At 37.2% G+C, this 18,004-nt stretch overlaps 1 protein-coding gene across 1 annotated transcript in view; it reads right to left on the bottom strand.

Annotated features, from left to right (window-relative positions):
- LOC127454341 (rap guanine nucleotide exchange factor 5-like) overlaps positions 1-18,004 on the bottom strand; it is an 84,200-nt gene that overhangs the window by 6,366 nt on the left and 59,830 nt on the right. The window contains exons 12-25 of the mRNA XM_051721472.1: positions 13,856-13,934; positions 12,579-12,723; positions 10,694-10,791; positions 7,932-7,962; positions 6,311-6,389; positions 5,977-6,126; positions 5,449-5,546; positions 3,533-3,655; positions 2,660-2,838; positions 2,283-2,373; positions 2,021-2,071; positions 1,646-1,733; positions 1,127-1,191; positions 970-1,024 (exon numbers count right to left, since the gene is read on the bottom strand). Coding sequence (XP_051577432.1) covers positions 970-1,024; positions 1,127-1,191; positions 1,646-1,733; positions 2,021-2,071; positions 2,283-2,373; positions 2,660-2,838; positions 3,533-3,655; positions 5,449-5,546; positions 5,977-6,126; positions 6,311-6,389; positions 7,932-7,962; positions 10,694-10,791; positions 12,579-12,723; positions 13,856-13,934 — 1,332 coding nt within the window. The remainder of the gene's footprint in view (positions 1-969; positions 1,025-1,126; positions 1,192-1,645; positions 1,734-2,020; positions 2,072-2,282; positions 2,374-2,659; positions 2,839-3,532; positions 3,656-5,448; positions 5,547-5,976; positions 6,127-6,310; positions 6,390-7,931; positions 7,963-10,693; positions 10,792-12,578; positions 12,724-13,855; positions 13,935-18,004) is intronic.

Below are 18,004 nucleotides of genomic sequence, written 5' to 3'. Positions count from 1 at the left end.
TTTGTCCCGTCACAAAGGCTGGGGGTGGTTTTACATTATATGGGCAGTGCTGGGTGTAATTGCATTACAAATTAATTAGTTACTGTAATCAAATTACTTTTAGGCACAAAAAGTGGTGTAACACATTACATTTAAAATTCTTGTAATCAGATTACAGTTACTGATATTCAGTTAAAATAATAACTTTTAAGTACATTACTTTGGTTACAAATATTCAAAAATATATACATATTCCTTATGTGTGAAACAATCAAAATGTGAATTCATATGTACGTCTGTTTGCATTTCTGTGACAGCTGAAGGGTGTGCAACAATGGACAAGGAGAAAATAGACATTATTTTGAATTTGTTTAGCGGAAATTTTTTTTTTTGTGACAAGTGTTTTAGAAATAACTTAAAAGTAAAGTCATAAATAATGTGATTACTTTTTCAATGAAGTAATCAGTAAAGTAATCTGATTACAATTTTTAGTCATATGTACAGGATTACTTTTAAAAAAGTAATTTACCAACACTGTACATGGGAAACCTGTTTGAAAACAGTCATTTTTTCGCAATAATGTTTGGTGATGCTAGAGTCACCGGTCTTACTCGACCCGCAAATAGTGGGATTCAAACCGGCGATCCAAGGCATGGGAGTCAAGGAGGCTTTAAAGCCATGGCCTCTAGCCTCAGTCGCTAGTGCATCTCTTAAGGCCAGGAGAGTGAGGTTTACACACTGCATACCTATCACGTACCAGCTGGCTACCGTTACACTCACCCCCCTAAACCTCAATTCCATCTGGGTCATGGCACCAGTGTCACCGGTCCTACTCGACCCGCCCTGCACGGGATTCGAACCGGTGACCCCAGCATGGATGTTGGATGCACTAGCAAGAAGGCTACCATTACACTAGTGGCACAGAAATAACACACTTCACCTTTAAGTTTTGCAATATATTATTCTGATTTGAGAGATTTGAGCACTTACCCATAGGATTTGTCCGACACTGCCTTATAATCCGCACTGTGTCTGCTATCATGTGCTGTCCACAAAATACACTTTACATTAACTTCTCCTCACTTGATGAGACATAAAATTAATTTTCCAAGAAAAATGATATCCATAAGGCCTATTGTTCACTTACTAGCTTATCAAAGTTAACCAGGTTGTCGAGAAAGGTTTTGTTGCCCTCATGAATGAAGGTAATATCTGTTCAAAGAGAAGATATTTATTCAGACGTCAATACAGAAACACATGTGGGACTGAGAACTAGCCAAAACCCATTTAAATAGACTCACACAGTGTCCTAACCATGTGTCATGATGAAGACTATAAATCTGTATGCAAATCAGTTTTTTTTCTCCAAAACCACAATCGTAGCAAAGAACAGTGAGCAGCCCCGCCCACTGTTAAATTTAATTGGTCCAAAAACTCGATTTGCACAACAGTACAATAAACCTCAAATATCTTTTTGTTTTTACTAGCTTTAATTGTGTCACTTTGTACAGCAGTTTTGCATTAAGTGCAGACAGACAAAATGCTGGAAACTTGTGAAATCATGCCCAGTTAGGACATTTTGTTGTGTGCAGATTATAAAGAATCATAAGTTTGACCCTTGATAAACAGCACACAACAAGACAGAACTCATTTGTTCTTGCCGCACCTTTCAGAAGCAGAGGTAGGAATGGGATCTTGGGAGATTTCATCTTCCTGAAGGCATCTCTGTAGGCTTTGTGGTTTAAAGAAGGGTCCTGCAGATCATGGCAGAGCATTCATGTGTATAGTATATATTTGTACAATTATGTTTGTAATGCAATGTGTATTATGTTACACAGTAACACCATCTGGTTTGTCTTGAATCCCTTCTTCTGGAATGCCACCTGCTGTTTCCTTCCTGGAGGCAACAGGCTCTGATATGTTTATGGCTTTATATATTACATTCTAATGAGCCGTAAGCAGCACAAAATGCTCTAGCAGGAGGAAACAGGAGGTGAACTAGCAGGAGGCAACTTAAAATCCTGATGAGACAATCACTTACTGTCAGGCTCTCCAGCTCGGAGAACAGCTTCCTGAACTTCCCAGGGACTTTCTGGAATGGGGACAGTACAAAATAAAAAATAAAAAATCAAGCCAAATCACAGATTCTGTTTAGTGGAGTTTGCAGTACACTCTGGTTTCTTTTAAAAACAATACATGGCAAATAAAGATTGATGTGTACAATGTGACTTCAAGACTACAACTCCATACATACATACTATATACAGTGTTGTGTCAGGGTATTGGGGTTGGCATCATCCTACCTCCCATGTCTGAGTGAGTCGACTGACAGCTGGACTGTTCAATCCCATAATGATAGCAAAAAATGAGTTCAGGTTCATCTGTGCTTTACAGCTAAGACAAATTGAGAAAAAGAAGATAACAAGGGAAAGAGAGGAGGACAAGAAAAGAGGAAACAAAATGAGCATGCAGGTATGTACACCAAATGCTTTGAGAAAAAAGAAATATGATAAGAAATAGCTTTTAAAGATACCAGTAAAATAATGCTGACAAACTTCCCATGAGGAAAATATATTGCAAAAACGTTTGTGTGAGTTTAGTGTTGGGTTAAGGGATAGAAAATATAATTAACTAAGTATATTTTTTGTTTGTTTGTTTTTGTTTGTTTGTGTGAACTCACTGTGCTGCGATCTTGATAAATTTCTTGAAGAGCTGCACACGTTTGCAGAGGGTCGGACACAGAAGCACTTCAGTCATCACCCACTGCTGAGTCTCATTACAGCGCTGTAACAGCTGCTCCAGCGCCACCGTGTGGCTAGTGCTTGAATCGCGGCTCAGTGTAAAATACACCAGCTCTTGCTGCAGGGTCACGAAAAATCACATTACTATTGTTATTGTCTGCTTGTTGAAGATTATTAGGAGATCTGTATTGTCATACAATATTAGGAGCTTCCATTTATTTTAACTTAATAAAAAAAACTAAAAAAAAACTAAAACGTAATTATTTGCTAAAGAAAAAAAAATGTTGAATCATTGCCCTGACATAATGCATTTTTTTGATTTTATTTTTTTTATTCACCTTATTTTCCATCTAATCATGCTTAATTGTGCCACATCCAGTTTTGTGAGGAGTTTACAGAATAAGAATGACAGTACGGGTCCTTGTATTCACATTATAAGAGTGCATTTACAAACTGTCATTCATGATTTAATTTGAAATGACTATAAATATAAATCTCCATTTTTACCTTTGTTCTGAAAAGTTATATAAAAAAGTATAACTCAAGATTACTACAGTACATTGATACATTACGGCAAACTTGATTTATTCGATTTTACATGTGCATTTTCAACCCCATGTCCACTTCTGAAACCTCTGACACAATTCAAACACTTATCTTAGGACCTTTTAGGAAAAATATGCTTTCATTGCAGGTTAGTGGTGAAAAGCAGCTGTGCTTTTTAAATTGTATCATGCTGACAAAAACGACCCTGACTGTTCAGACTGACAGTTCAGAAATGTGAATTTGTGTGTGAGGGAACGAGACTTCACCTCATGGACGTTCCTGAAGAGACTCCAGTCACAGTTGGTGAGCGATACGGCTACATCCCATGTGTTCATGCTCAGCATCTTCACTGACCGCTGCTGCAGCTGACCGTTATCGGTGAAGGGACTCTAACAGAACACAACATTCATACACTATCACTCATCCGTTTGCTTCAGTGCAAGTGCAGCACTGTACATTGTACAGTGTATTTTTTCAGTGGTTCTCAGCCTTTTTGACTTCAAAGCCCCCCACTGACCAGGACAATATTCACAGGTCAGCTACCTCCATCAAAAAACTTTGTCTAAGTGAGCACTTTGTGGTGCATTTTAACCAGAGTGAGAAATATAATGTCAGTTTATGTTGTATTCTTGAATTCTTAGCCGTTCTCAACCAACATAAATAATTTTAAATAATTTTAAGTCATCTTGAGGCCCCCTTGGAAGATTGCTGAGGCGCCCTTGTGGGCCCAGGACACCTGGTTGAGAACCACAGTGTTATTTGTCTGTTTTATATTGGCTATATCATGGTAAACAGGGTTTTCCTTGCTCTTTTGAAATAAAAAGCTAAATGTACCATGCAGCCATACTCTAAGGTTAAAAAAGAAAAGTTCCCTCCCCAGTCCACACAGACCATTTATGAAAAGTATGTTTAAGCGGGTTAACCAGAAATTATGATAACAGTATGAACTATGCTGGTACTGTAGATGGAAGTTAACCAATCATAGCAGAAGTCATTTACAAATAGAAGTCTTATAGATTTAATTCAAAGGGTCAGAAAGAGAGTGGAAATTGCTCGTGAAAATCTAAATTATTGCTGTTCTTGGAGTAAGAAACCCTGAATAATATTCTGGGCTTTCAATCAATTATAAATGTGATTAAGTAATTACATGACATGCTGCTAAAATCATCAATATAAAAAATAATCACAGATATCAATATTTACTAATTTGTGTGTACAAGACAACACAAAGATCTTTATTAAGAAATGTACATGAAGGTCAGGGGGCATGATTAAAAGTTTTTTTATTATTATAATTATTATTATTAATTGTACTAAATTGACTGCCCTAACAAAATTATAAGTGGACTTCAGGGAAAAAATTAAATGCTACAAAAGTGTAGAACATGGCATCTTTAAAGGAATAGTTCAACCAAAAAAGAAAATGTTCTCATCATTTACTCACCGTCATGCCATCCAAGATGTGCATGACTTTCTTTCTTCTGATGAACACAAACGAAGATATTTAAAAGAATATTTCAGCTCTGCAAGTGTATAAAATGCAAGTCAACAGGCTCCAAAAACTTTGAAGCTCAAAAAAGCAGCATAAAAGTAATCCATATGACTCCAGTGGTTTAATCCATGGCTTCTGAAGCGATATGATAGGTGTGGGTGAGAAACAATCAATATTTAAGTCCTTTTTTTTTTTTATAAATTCTCCTCCCTGCCCAGTAGCTGGCAATATGCACAAAGAATGTGAATCACCAAAACAAATAAAGAAGAACTCTTCGGAGAGAAGAGCGCTTAGGAGGGCTGTTTAAAAGTGGAGATTAATAGTAAAAAAAAAAAAAAAAGGGACTTAAATATGTATCTGTTTCTCACCCACACTTATCATATTGCTACTAAATGGATTTAACCACTGGAGTCACATGGATTACTTCTATGCTACTTTTATGTGCTTTGGAGCATCAAAGTTTTTGACCCTGTTGATTTGCATTGTATGGACCTACAGAGCTGAGATATTCTTCTAAAAATCTTTGTGTTCAGCAGAAGAAAGAAAGTCATATACATCTGGGTTGGCATGGGGGTGAGTAAATGATGAGAGAATTTTCATTTTTGTTGGAACTATTCCTTTAAGGATTGAACAGTCCTGTACGGACCGGAACTAACAGAGTGAAAAGCAGATTTCTTTTAACAGTCTCACCATGATCTCAGTCAGGTCTCTTCTGCAAACGTGCAGCCTGTCAGCAGCACTGAGTGAAGCTGAGAATACACACTGATCAGACTGAAGCAGAACCTTATCTAGAGAGAGAGAACGATAGAGAGGAAGTGTCAATGGCAGAGAACAAGCATATGCAGCAGGGTTCACTTTGTGGACACCCAAAAACCACACCCATATGTGGTTGTTCAGCATTTAATTTAAAAACCATGGACATTAAAGCTGAAGGCTTAACTTTTTTGGTGTTAAAATACTTTTTCCTATTCCTGCTTAATATCCAGAGACAACTATAAGTAAGCCATTCAGAGGTTAATTTACTTGAAAACCGTAAACTAGAAGGGGGTATTAATACTTTTGATCATGTAGTTTCCACAAGAAAAAAGGAAAAAGTTAAATAATTTATTTGGGCCACAGAGTTTAGTAGTGACCCTGCAGAAAGGGGTGCCTCATACACAAATAGAAAGCTACAGCTTTGTCAATCAATATGAAAACAGACATTCTACACATTCAGACCTGCAGTATATGTGACAGCGACAAGCACCATGTCATCCTCAGGGCAGTCGAGCCTTTCTGCCACAGTCCCCAGCAGTTCCTGCACACACACCTCACTGTGTGTCTTTACACTCACGTATGAGTCTATGGTCACGTACACACGACACAGCACTGAGGAGACACACAGCAGCACTGCAACGGTCAGTCATCAGTTCACATAAAAATGTTGTGAAACAAGATTCTCACCTGTTGTTATTCATAAACAACCTGCCACTGGTCGCCAGTAGCTCTGCAGGCAGTCAGAGTGCTTTGAGAGTGTGGGAGAGAAATATGAGGGAATATCTGATAAGCTTACCTTCCTTTCTCTCCCTTTGAGCTCCTCTCATGGGGTGCCAACTCTCCTTCAGACTCAACTGATGGACGAGAGCTTTATTCTGAAACATTGCAAACACAACAGCACTGAAAATAGTAAACACACAACTCAAGGCAATAGTGAGAGTCTGATGTGTGTATAATATAGAGGTCGACTGATAGTGTATTTAACTAATACCGATAATTAAGGTGGTTGAAAATGGTAACCGATAACCGATTTATCGGCCTATAGTTTTTAAAATAGATTTTTAGACTGTTAATAAAAATTCTTAATCTTTCCAACTTTCAAATGGGAACAGACATAGAGGCTACAAGAGTCAAAAGTGGATAAAATCCCAGATGCAATTTATTTTGCAACCAAAAACCCAATAATAATAATAATAATAATGAAGATTTGGTGTACTTCACCAGATGAGGTTTTGTATGATTATTCACAAGATATGAAGTTGGAAATGTGCAGATGGCATATTTCCATATAGTCGCATTTTACTTTGTATGCCCACACTTTAATTTAGAACACTTGATTTATCTAATCAAAATAACAAAATATGCTTTAAAGTGAGGATAGAAATATTTATGAATATTGTCAGTGATGAAAGATACAGCAAATTCCCACGAGATTTACATTTACATTTATGCATTTGGCAGACGCTTTTATCCAAAGCAACTTACAGTGCCGTTATTACAGGGACAATCCCCCTGGAGCAACCTGGAGTTAAGTGCCTTGCTCAAGGACACAATGGTGGTGGCTGTGGGGATTGAACCAACAACCTTCTGCTTACCAGTTCAGTGCTTTAGTCCACTACACCACCACCACTCCATGTGATGTCACTGATTGTTTTTATTTTATCACTAGAGGCCGCTGTTATACTGTAGAACAAAGCCATTCTAACTGTAGAATCCTCTGGAGGAGCAAAATGGAGGAATAATAATAACAATAAAAAAAATAAAAAAAAATATCAGCAACTATCTGCGTAGATTTTTGCAGATAACCGATAGTTCCAAAAAGCAACAATCTGCACCGATTAATCGGTCAAACCGATATATCAGTCTATCTCTAGAATAATACTGTCACCCAGTACAATATTAAACTTTTTATAGTTGGTTAAGACTTTTTGTAAGAATATTTCATATTCATTTTGAACATGAGGAATATTTCATTTTAAAACAAATACTTCTGGTCCTGGATAGTGATTGGTCAGTGTTCCAACCTGCTAAAATCAGCCATGATGGTGGTAACACTAAAATTCTCAACAACTAGTAACATCAGGAAATTCTGGGGCAGAATGTGACACAAAATACGTTGTAGAGATGATTAAAAGGGCCATATTACACACTTGATTAACATATTTAAATGTAATTTAGTTTTATATTTCAATATTCAAATTTCTCTCTCTGACCTTTTAAATTAAACAACCTATTTTACTGCTATAGCTTTAAGATTTCAGCTTTACAATGTTCAGCTTTAATTTCAAAAGAGCAAGTGGATTCCTGTTTTCCACGATATGGCCCCTTTAAAACATAATGCGTTAGTCACTGTGAACATTGAGGTGGTATCATTGAAATTTTGTGCAGGTAATATAATGGATGGCTTTAACTCTTACCTTGCTTTGCGGAGAGTACTCATCTACAGTGCTGATAGAGAAAGAAAGAGAGACAGAAATAAGAAAGAGAATGAGCAAGAGGGATATCCCTTGAAATATAAATGTGCCATTATATCAATGCTGAATGCTGGCATCACCCACCCGCTGTGAGGAGCAGTTGTAAAAAGCCCTCTCATTCAGATCAGGACTGCATGATCAGCGCTAACATTAAAATCTGACACGTGGTGATTTACTGAATGAAAAGGCACAATGCTCTCATCCATGCACACCTCATTTTGATTGAACAGCCTGATAAAAGAGAGAGCTTTATAGCCTTCGTATTCCCCATCTAATGCCACTCTCATTAATCATTGGCCTTAAATGAAGCACCAGCAGGCATGTGATGTGTAGCTGAGAGGTCATTGCCAGGAATGATGCTTAATAAGCAGAGATATTGGATCAGAGTTCTTGTACAGTACACTAGTTAAAGTTTAGACATACTTGACTGAATTTATATTTCTGAGAATGCCCAGAGTGAGCAGAGCTCATGCAAAGGGTGTCTACTTTGAAGAAGCTAAAATTTTAGACAGTTTTGATTTATTTCACATTTTTGTGTTTTTTATGGTTGCTGCATATTTCCAATACTTCCATTTGTGTTATTACATAGTTTTTAGTACGGTACAGTTATTCCTAAATGTGCAGAAACGGTGATATTAAAAAATAGGTTGGTGTGTTTAGGAGTAGGTGTTAGTCTGGTAGTGCAAAAGATTGTTGGGCTAGCAGAATTAATTTGTTCTGCTCTGTCCTTATCTGTCTGTATTGGTGGAATATTAAAAAGCTGCATTACACCCAAACATGGAAGTCCTACTTTCCTAATCTTTTGTACAGTGTTTCTGTCAGCTATAAAGACGTAGGCTATAGCCCCTGAAATGCCTGGCCCTGACTTTAGTGCAGTTATGAACAGGAGCATAGTAACCATTATAACGAGAAATTTCTGACATTGCCTTCCCACACTTTTTAGAAGATAATCAAATTGTAGCCATCCATGTAAAATTACAATTTTAAAGAAACAGTTCGCCCCCCCCAAAAAAAAAATTTATTCATTATTAAATAATTATAATCATTATTTAATCACCTTCATGTTTTTCCAAACCCATATGACTTTCTTTATTCTGCAGAACAATAAAGAATGTTGCAAACACTGGTTTCCATACAATAGCAGCTGATAGTGATAGTCCATGTGACTCATATGTCATGATCCAAGTCTTCTGAAGACATTGGATCACTTTGTTTGATGAACAGAACAAAATTAAAAGTCATTATTCACTATCAAATCAAATCAAATTGATTGATCAACTCCTATAAACATATTATAATCAAATATGGAAACATGTCCATACCATCAAACAACATTGGTTCTTGTGTCATGACATTTGGTGTTAGATGTTAATGACGTGTCGCCATGTTTAATATATGAGGTTTACAGGGGTTGAACAGTGATTTGACTTGATTGATAATTTATGCCATTTTTGGGCGCTCTTTTAAGTCACTATCTATTGCTATTGTATTGAAATCAGCAAACAGAAAATCCTTTGAAACATCTCCTTTTGTGTTCCGAAGAAGAAAGTAAGTCATATGGGTTTGGAATAACATAAGGTTGAGTAGATAATGACAGAATTACAATTTTTGGGTGAACTATTCTTTTAATTCCAAGCAGAAGCCTCTGCCAACAACTAGCATCAACAGTAGACTGAAGAAAGGGACAAACAATAACGCTACTATGGTTAACCAGTTAGGATTACCAGGCGAACATTGCATCATGTAATTAATATGCATGAGCAAAGATATATTTTAACCTGCTTCGCTCGACTTTTTAGATTATTCCTATGCACATGGTTATAAATATTTACCGGATAATTAAGACGGCCACTAATCATGCTGCTGTTGAGTGGGACACTATGGGGCCTCAGAAGTCTGCTGGACCTGATTAAGCTTTTAACGAGCAGGGGCATCCTGGCCTGTGATTGGTGGATGTAGTGAGGAAGAGGCTGGGCAACAGTGCAATAAGATGGCTTATTCCATTGGGCAAACATTAAGGAGGTACTTAGTGCTAAACGATGTTATATCCTATAAGATTGTGTGGCCTTGCCTGTTTCAGGTAAACAAGAGCACATATTGTGAATGTTCTTGGATGTATCCTACTTGTTAGTCAATTTCTGGTTAATATGTTGTTCCTTTAGTTAGTTAGTTAGTTAATGTTCTGAATTTAAGAGTTTTCCACAGAAAATGTGTTTGTTCCCCTGGCTTATCTGTCAGCTCTTTCATTTGAGCTCAGGTCATTTAAATCCACAGTCTTCTAAATCATGTTAAATGAATTAAAGCTCCGTTATCACCCACAGCAGAACGTCTGAGGAGGGCTTCAACTGTCAACACACTGTGAGATGAGAATCACAAACAACAGCTTCTTTGTAATATCAATTAACTCCATTAATATATATCTGTTCTCTCCTCCTGTCTCCCAGGTAACACACAAACAGAGAGAGGAAGTCATTTCATTTTGGGATAAAAACTTGAAAATGCAGATGGGTCTTTTAGAGGGCATCACTCTGTCTTTCGTATTTTAGGGAATGCAAACTCTGAGGGACGCTATTGTGTGAATATTATGAATGCACCTCAAAATATCATGAATTTTTGTAACAAAGTGCTTCCCAGAAATCAGCAGGGATAATTTGAGTAGTTTGTTACATCACATGTGGTCTGGTTGTGGTTATGAAATGACTCACTGTCTGCGTTGCATCCGCAGAAGTTTCTGAAGTTCTTTGAGATCCTTCTCCAGGAAGGGGAACTCATAAAGATCATCTAGAACATATCTGTACAGGGTCTGCAAATTGAAACGAACACAAGATATAAATAAAGTCGCAAGCGGCTATAATCTGGGTCCAAGCACATGTGAAAAGAACATGACCAAATTAGACAAATTTGGGGGGCCTGGGTAGCTCAGTGGTAAAATACGCTGGCTACCACCCCTGGAGTTCGCTAGTTCGCTAGTTCGAATCCCAGGGCGTGCTGAGTGACTCCAGCCAGGTCTCCTAAGCAACCAAATTGGCCCGGTTGCTAGGAAGGGTAGAGTCACATGGGGTAACCTCCTCGTGGTCGCTATAATGTGGTTTGTTCTCGGTGGGGCGCATGGTGAATTGAGCGTGGTTGCCGCGGTGGATGGCGTGAAGCCTCCACACGCGATATGTCTCCGTGGCAATGCGCTCAACAAGCCACGTGATAAGATGCGTGGGTTGACTGTCTCAGACACGGAGGCAACTGGGACTCGTCCTCCGCCACCCGGACTGAGGCAAATCATTATGCAACCACGAGGACTTAGAGTGCATTGGGAATTGGGCATTCCAAATTGGGAGAAAAAGGGGGAAAAGTCCCAAAAAAAAAATAAAAAAAAATAAAAAAAAAATAGACAAATTTGAAAGAACAGATTTTCAACTTCAACTTTTCAAGTACTGGCTCATATCTATTAAATTATGAATAAAATTTCTTTTGATAACTTTTTTGTCAGAAGCATTTCTAGATGATACACACCAAATGTCTTGCGAATAAGACAAAAGACAAAATGTTTTTCAGAAAATTAAAAAATTGTATAGATGGAAATGAAATTGGAGATATAATTTTTTTTTGGCTAGACTCAAAGAATCAGAGGGGGACTAAAATTCTAGTCCATACCGTTCTGGATTTATTAGCGAAAATGACAGCTACTCCCAGTATTCCTCTTGGCTTCACACTGATGTTTAAAGGAATATTCCGGGTTCAATATAAGTTAAGCTCAATCGACAGCATATTATTGTTTACCACAAAAAATAATTTTGACTTGCCCCTCCTTTACTTTAAAAAAGCTAAAATCTAGGTTGCAGTAAGGTGCTTACAATGGAAGTGAATGGGGGCCAATCTTTAAACGTTAAAATACTCCCTATTTCAAAAATATAGACATAAGACATAAACAATATGTGTGTTAACATGATTTAAGTGTGATACAATCGCTTACTAACCTTTACTGTGTAAAATTACAGCCAATTTTACATTGTCAGCAAATCCTAAAACCCTAAAATGACTGTAAAAATGCAGATTTAATCAACTTTACAGCTCAAATAATACATGAGTTTTAACAGAAGAATTATTGTAAGTGCTTTTATAAAATTATAAGCTTCACATTTCTACCTTTAAACCCTCCAAAAATTGGCCCCATTCACTTCCATCGTAATTGTCACTTAGTAACTTCGATGTAGGAGTCTTCGAAATTATTTTCTTGGGTAATCAACATTGTGCCACAAATGCTGTTGATTGAGATTAACTTGTATTGAACCCAGAATATTGCTTTAAGTCTATGGCAATCAATGTAGACATATCGGATATTGTCTGAACTGTCAATAATAAAACGCAAAGCCTCTATTTCCCAAGGTTTCACTGAAAAACATACAGTGCGTGATAATGAAAAAGTCTGAGGGCATTTCACAAACATCTGAAGCCAGCAATAATGTTGTGTTCTCTTACTCATTAGCTGGTGTTAAGAAATCAAATGCTCTAGGGGCTTCTGGCAGTTTTGTATTTCCAAAAATAATTCCCTCCCTCTCTGTCTCCCTCCCTCCCACCATCTCTCTCCATCCATACCTTGAGGAACAGTTTGGCGTGCTCGTCATCCTGCGGCAGGTCTGTGCACAGCGAGCTCCACTGGGAGAGCAGGTGCAGGACTTTTCGCTTCCTGAGCAGAGTCTCACTCCCTTCTTCTTTCATCTGTCCTTTTTTTAAACAATAGGTGAACCAGCAGCAGTTAAGGCAACAAATCTACTTGCATGCTGCACTAGACAAAAACATAGTTCAGAGGAAGAGAAAACGCCTGAGGCTGAAATATCTGTATTCAATTAAGAGGGGTTCAATAACAGACTTAATACGTGGCCTCAGCTAAATTTGGTACTATAAATCTCCACTTTCACTTTCAAATGTAAAAAGTGAAACTAAATAGGCTTGATCAGTCAGGCATGTAACTTTCAGATGTGAAAGTGAAAGTGGAGATTTATAGTAAAAAAAAAATAAATAAAAAAAAAAACTTAAATATTGATCTGATTCTCAACCACAACTATCATTTTGCAACCACTGGAGACTTATGGATTACTTTTATGCTGCTTTCATCTGCTTTCTGGTCACCATTCACGTGCATTGAAAGGACCAACATAGCTGAGATTTTCTTCCATAAATCTTAATTTGTGTTCAGCAGAAAAAGTAAGTCATCCACATCTGGGATGGCATGAGGATGAGTAAATGATGAGAGTATTTACATTTTTGGGTGGAATATCCCTTTAATGAAGAGTGGAAATTTCAATCCAAAGTCATTTTTCAGTTGCTTAAGTGTCAAGAACACTTGTATTTCTAAAGTTCAATTTTGGTATAAAAAATGGCCAAAAATATAAGCTTTATTTCTATTTGTCTTTTGACATCTGCCATAGCTCTCCTTTGCATGTTCATCAGTGAAAAGGGAAAGCATAAGCCGTGCTTTTATCTTTCGTTTTTCACTCAAGAAGTAAAAAAACTTAAGTTTCTCACTTAAACCTATTGTATGCCTTCAGAAGACTTGGAATATGATCCACGTGCCACATGGACTACTTTTATTACACCTTTGGGTACTTTTTTAAACTTTAAAGTGAGTCTCTGCCATTGTAATAAAATCAGAGAACGGGACATCCTTAAAAATTCTTCCTTTTTTGTTTGCAGAAGAAAGTCATACATACTATTTTAAATAAATGAGTGTAATAGCAGACTTTTCATTTTTAATTAAAATATTCCTTTAATTCATAGTGATTCCAGAAAGGTAGTGCATATTTACAATATACTTTGTTCAAATATAGGTAGAAATTAATTGCAGCATCAGTATTAATGTAAATAAAGGATATTGTGCAAGTAATGCTTGGCACAGGTCACTGGTGGACATGAACACAGGGTACGTGAGCAGGAAGTCATCCAACAGATTCTCTGAAAATGAACAGAACATGCAATACGCATTAGACATTTTACTGTAATAAGCCTATGTTGATGATTACCTATATTAAAATGAAAAATTGACACAGATTCATGCAAACTTTGACATAGAAAAGAGTTTTAGAGGACAATGCCAATCTGGACTGAGAAACATATAAAAATGCAGAACATTTGAAAGATTTAAAGATTGATCTTTTTATAATGCAAATGACTGCAGCCACATTAAGATCGTAAACAGAAAGACTCCATTGAGTGTAGTGTCATGAAAAATTCAGCATGGCTGAATCAAACACAACAAGCAGTTTAATGTGCATGTTTGTTTTCATCTACTCCCTCTTTTTCCCTGACCTCCTTTTCTCTCTCTCTCTCTCTCTCTCTCTCTCTCTCTCTGTCTCTGTTTCTCGTCTCTTGCATTATCACATTTTGCTCTTGCTCCACTTTAATTAGAGTTGTGTCTGCCTGGAAGCATTCTCTGCCGATGCTGTTCACACATCATCTTACTCTGGAAGTATGACTGAAGGAAAACACGCTCAGTGCGTGGTGTCCTTGAACAAGACTGGTAATGTTTTTAATCCCAATAAGCAGTGATGAAGGCAATCCTTATCTGCCAGGCAGACAGACAGAACATTTGCTCTGTGAACAGTAATAGACCTAAACTTAAAACACAGGTTGTATAAACTTATGCTAAAAGGATTACATTTGGAAAAGATGCAGAGGAATTTATTAGTCATTCATTACATGATTTATCATGCTTGTCAATGTTGTGGTGTTCATAATGCAGAGCATATTATATGCACTGACTATTTATGGTTCAATTATTTCATATAAGGGTAACAAGACTTGATAGATGAACAATTCACATAAACTCATTGTGAAGTACTCTATTAATGACTGGCATTTAATATCCAATCAGATGACGGTATGGTTTGCAAGCTGAGCTTTGTAGCTGCATTCAATGATAGAACTGCTTTTTTCAGTTTTATGTCCCTGATTGTGACAACAATGGTGACCAAGGCTGTCAGTCCTTAACATTCTGACTAAAATTTCATTTTTTAACTGTTTAAAATCCTATGAGCTTGAAATCCTATGAGCTTTCTTTGAAACTCAACTTATGTTGCATTTACATATTGCTAGTGAACAAGAAGAGGAGAATGGAAAAAAGAGAGGGACATTACTGGAAAATGGAAAAAAGAGAGAGCTCATAATGACTGATGTGCATTCACTCCTCATTCTGCTATAATTTGCTCTGTGGGAACCTAAATTTAAGCATATGCTCTCACAGACATCAATCAATACTATCATCTTATCTACACGTCGACTGAATCTCTACATTGTAGCCTCTGAATCCCTTATCATATCATAATCCATTTTTGGCTTGTGAATAATTTAGAAAGCTTCTGGTCATTCTGGACACCTTCCAACAAATGTAACAATGTTGAGGATTAATAATATTCTGCTTAACCTCATTCAGGGGGGCAAACTCAATAGACATCCCTTATAGAGACTCACGCTTTATCATATTTGTACTTTATCATATCATATGGGCGCCGGTTTGGAATGCACCAAACACTGTAAAGGTTTTCCAATGCATTTAGTAACCTTGCAAGTTACCACATGTCATCAACACAGTTGAAACAAATTGATCTAGATGTCTTTCAAGATATTATATATACAGCGTGAGATTCACAAAATGAATTATTTGCAGGGTGACTTATTGCAAGGCACCGTTAACTGAACAAGTTATATTCTTTATTTGAGAAAATGGCTCATAATTAGACACAGAGGAAATATTACGTACATTCATTAAACATGCTAAAATGCAAAAATAAAATAAATCAATCTACTCAATCTACTAAGGATCAATGGACGTTATAGGCAAAATCAAATACAAATTTGTAATGAAATTGATCAGATTTGTCCCTCAAACCAACATTGTGAATAATTTAGACAGCTTACAGAACAGACAAGTCTTTACAACAAATGCAACCACATTGAGGTTCACTTAATGTTGTGTTTCACAGATGTAGTTCATCACATTAATTATGGTCATGTTCCACTTATGTCTGACATCAAGAAAGTGTCCAAAATGCCTTAAATGATAAAATAATACATATACTTTTCAATATTAACACCTAAAAAAATATATATTTTTGTTAAATGCTTTGATTGAAAAGTGTGCTTGTGCTATGTAACTTTAAAATAAATGCCACTTGGTTTGATATGTTGGTATCTAATCCAATGACATGCAACCATTTTAAAGTGTGGCTTAAATGTTCAAATAATTTTTGGGGTCACTGTACACTTTCAGAAATAAGATCAGAGAAGATACAGTAGTGATTTTATATATATTAGACTAATTCAAAGGACTAAGTAATAAGTAACATGTTTGCTATTATAAATGTCGTTTTTGTGGATGCCTGAAACAGCGATTAAACAGAGCCGTAGTACTTATACTACAGTCATTTCTCAGAGTCACTTTGACATTAATTAACAGTAAAATAGACTGATTATGCAACCCAAAGCAAAATAGGGGGGAAGGAGAGAGCGAGAGAATGAGAGAATAATGAATGAGTGAGTGTTTTGTGGAGCAGTGTATAGTGACTGAAGGATTCCTCCTTAAGCTGTAAATCCTATTAGTGCCACTCTTCCTGCTGGCTGCAGTGTGAGTGTGCTGCATTGGCACTGTTGTAAATTCCTCCTTAGTTTCACACTTACTTCCCTGAGCTTTGTGCTTTCTGCTCTACTGAACCGCTTGCAACATTATGGTAATCTGCAGAGCGCAGCTGTACACACCGCAGCCAATGGTGCTTGCTCACTGACAGACAAGAAAGGTTTACATAACAAACACCGCAAAATGACGCCCTGAAACTGATACCAAATATCTTTAACAGGAAAAAAGCCTCAGCCCCACTAAACACTTACACTCCAGAGTCACACCTTGTCTACAGTGCAAGCAAATGGCACAGTATTACAAAACTAGATACATCCACCTATATTGCAAGGATGCATCGTTATGCTCTAATTTTGTTTAATACTGCCTTAAAGGCAAAACACAGCAACTACCAAACACGGAAACTTAGAAAAATTACTTCAAAGCTTTATGATTATTTAGTCGAATTAGATTAAAAAAGGGACTATAAAAATTTCCTCATTCCTTTTTCTCTAAATATGAGCATAGTGCAGCCAAACCTGTCTGTCTTAACCTAAACTAACTCAAATTTGTTGTTTGCAGGTAAGCCGGTTTCACTGCAGCATGCTATGTTCTCTCTCTGAAACCCTCCTCCTCCCCAGCACCACAGGTCTAGAGCTGTTTCAAAGGGATTGAATGTGTCACTAATTGTGCAGCAGCAGCACTTTAAATGTATTCTGAGAGTTTTCATGACTGAAATAAACTAAATAACTTGTCTAAAATGTAAGTTACTCAGTATTGACTTCATGTTTATAGAACTGTGTGGCAAGTAGGGCGGGACCGAGTGGCGTCTGGGCAGAGCGAGGCCGGGAAGATAAGTGGTGAATGAGCTCCACCTGTGTGCCACACCGGTCTCGCGTTCCAGTGAGGGGCGACGGGAGTATTTGAGGAAAGGAGACAGCGGCAGACGAGAGAGAGAGGCGCATGAAGCTGTCTTTGTGTATCTGAGTGTCAGTGTGTTGTTGCTGTAAAGCAAACCTTTTGTGTACTGCTGAAAAGTGCAACAATAAATGTCTATGTGTTTTGTCAAGCCGGCCCCAGCTTCCTCCATTCCATAACTGTTACAAATTGTTGTATAAAAGCAATATCATCCCCTCATTTGTGCTGATTAATTAAATGTCAGCATGACTGTGATTTCCTGCAGCCTCATGCCTACAGCCTAATGACAGACGTGCCAATGTTCAGTACAACAGCACAATGCTCGAAGAAGTGTTAAATTAGCAATGCTCATTCAATATTCTAACGTGCAGCTACATGCAAAAACGCACACACATAAGCACTAATTTGCAGAGCCATTCTCATTAACACTTGCTCTCTGCAGTTGCAGATAAACCTGACCTACTCTTCACTATTTCATTTCTTCTCCAGCACAAGA

Source organism: Myxocyprinus asiaticus, chromosome 16, assembly GCF_019703515.2.
Source record: "Myxocyprinus asiaticus isolate MX2 ecotype Aquarium Trade chromosome 16, UBuf_Myxa_2, whole genome shotgun sequence".
NCBI classification, from domain to species: domain Eukaryota; kingdom Metazoa; phylum Chordata; class Actinopteri; order Cypriniformes; family Catostomidae; genus Myxocyprinus; species Myxocyprinus asiaticus.
Note: the sequence above shows the minus strand (reverse complement) of the source record. Positions and strands in the feature narration are given on the sequence as shown.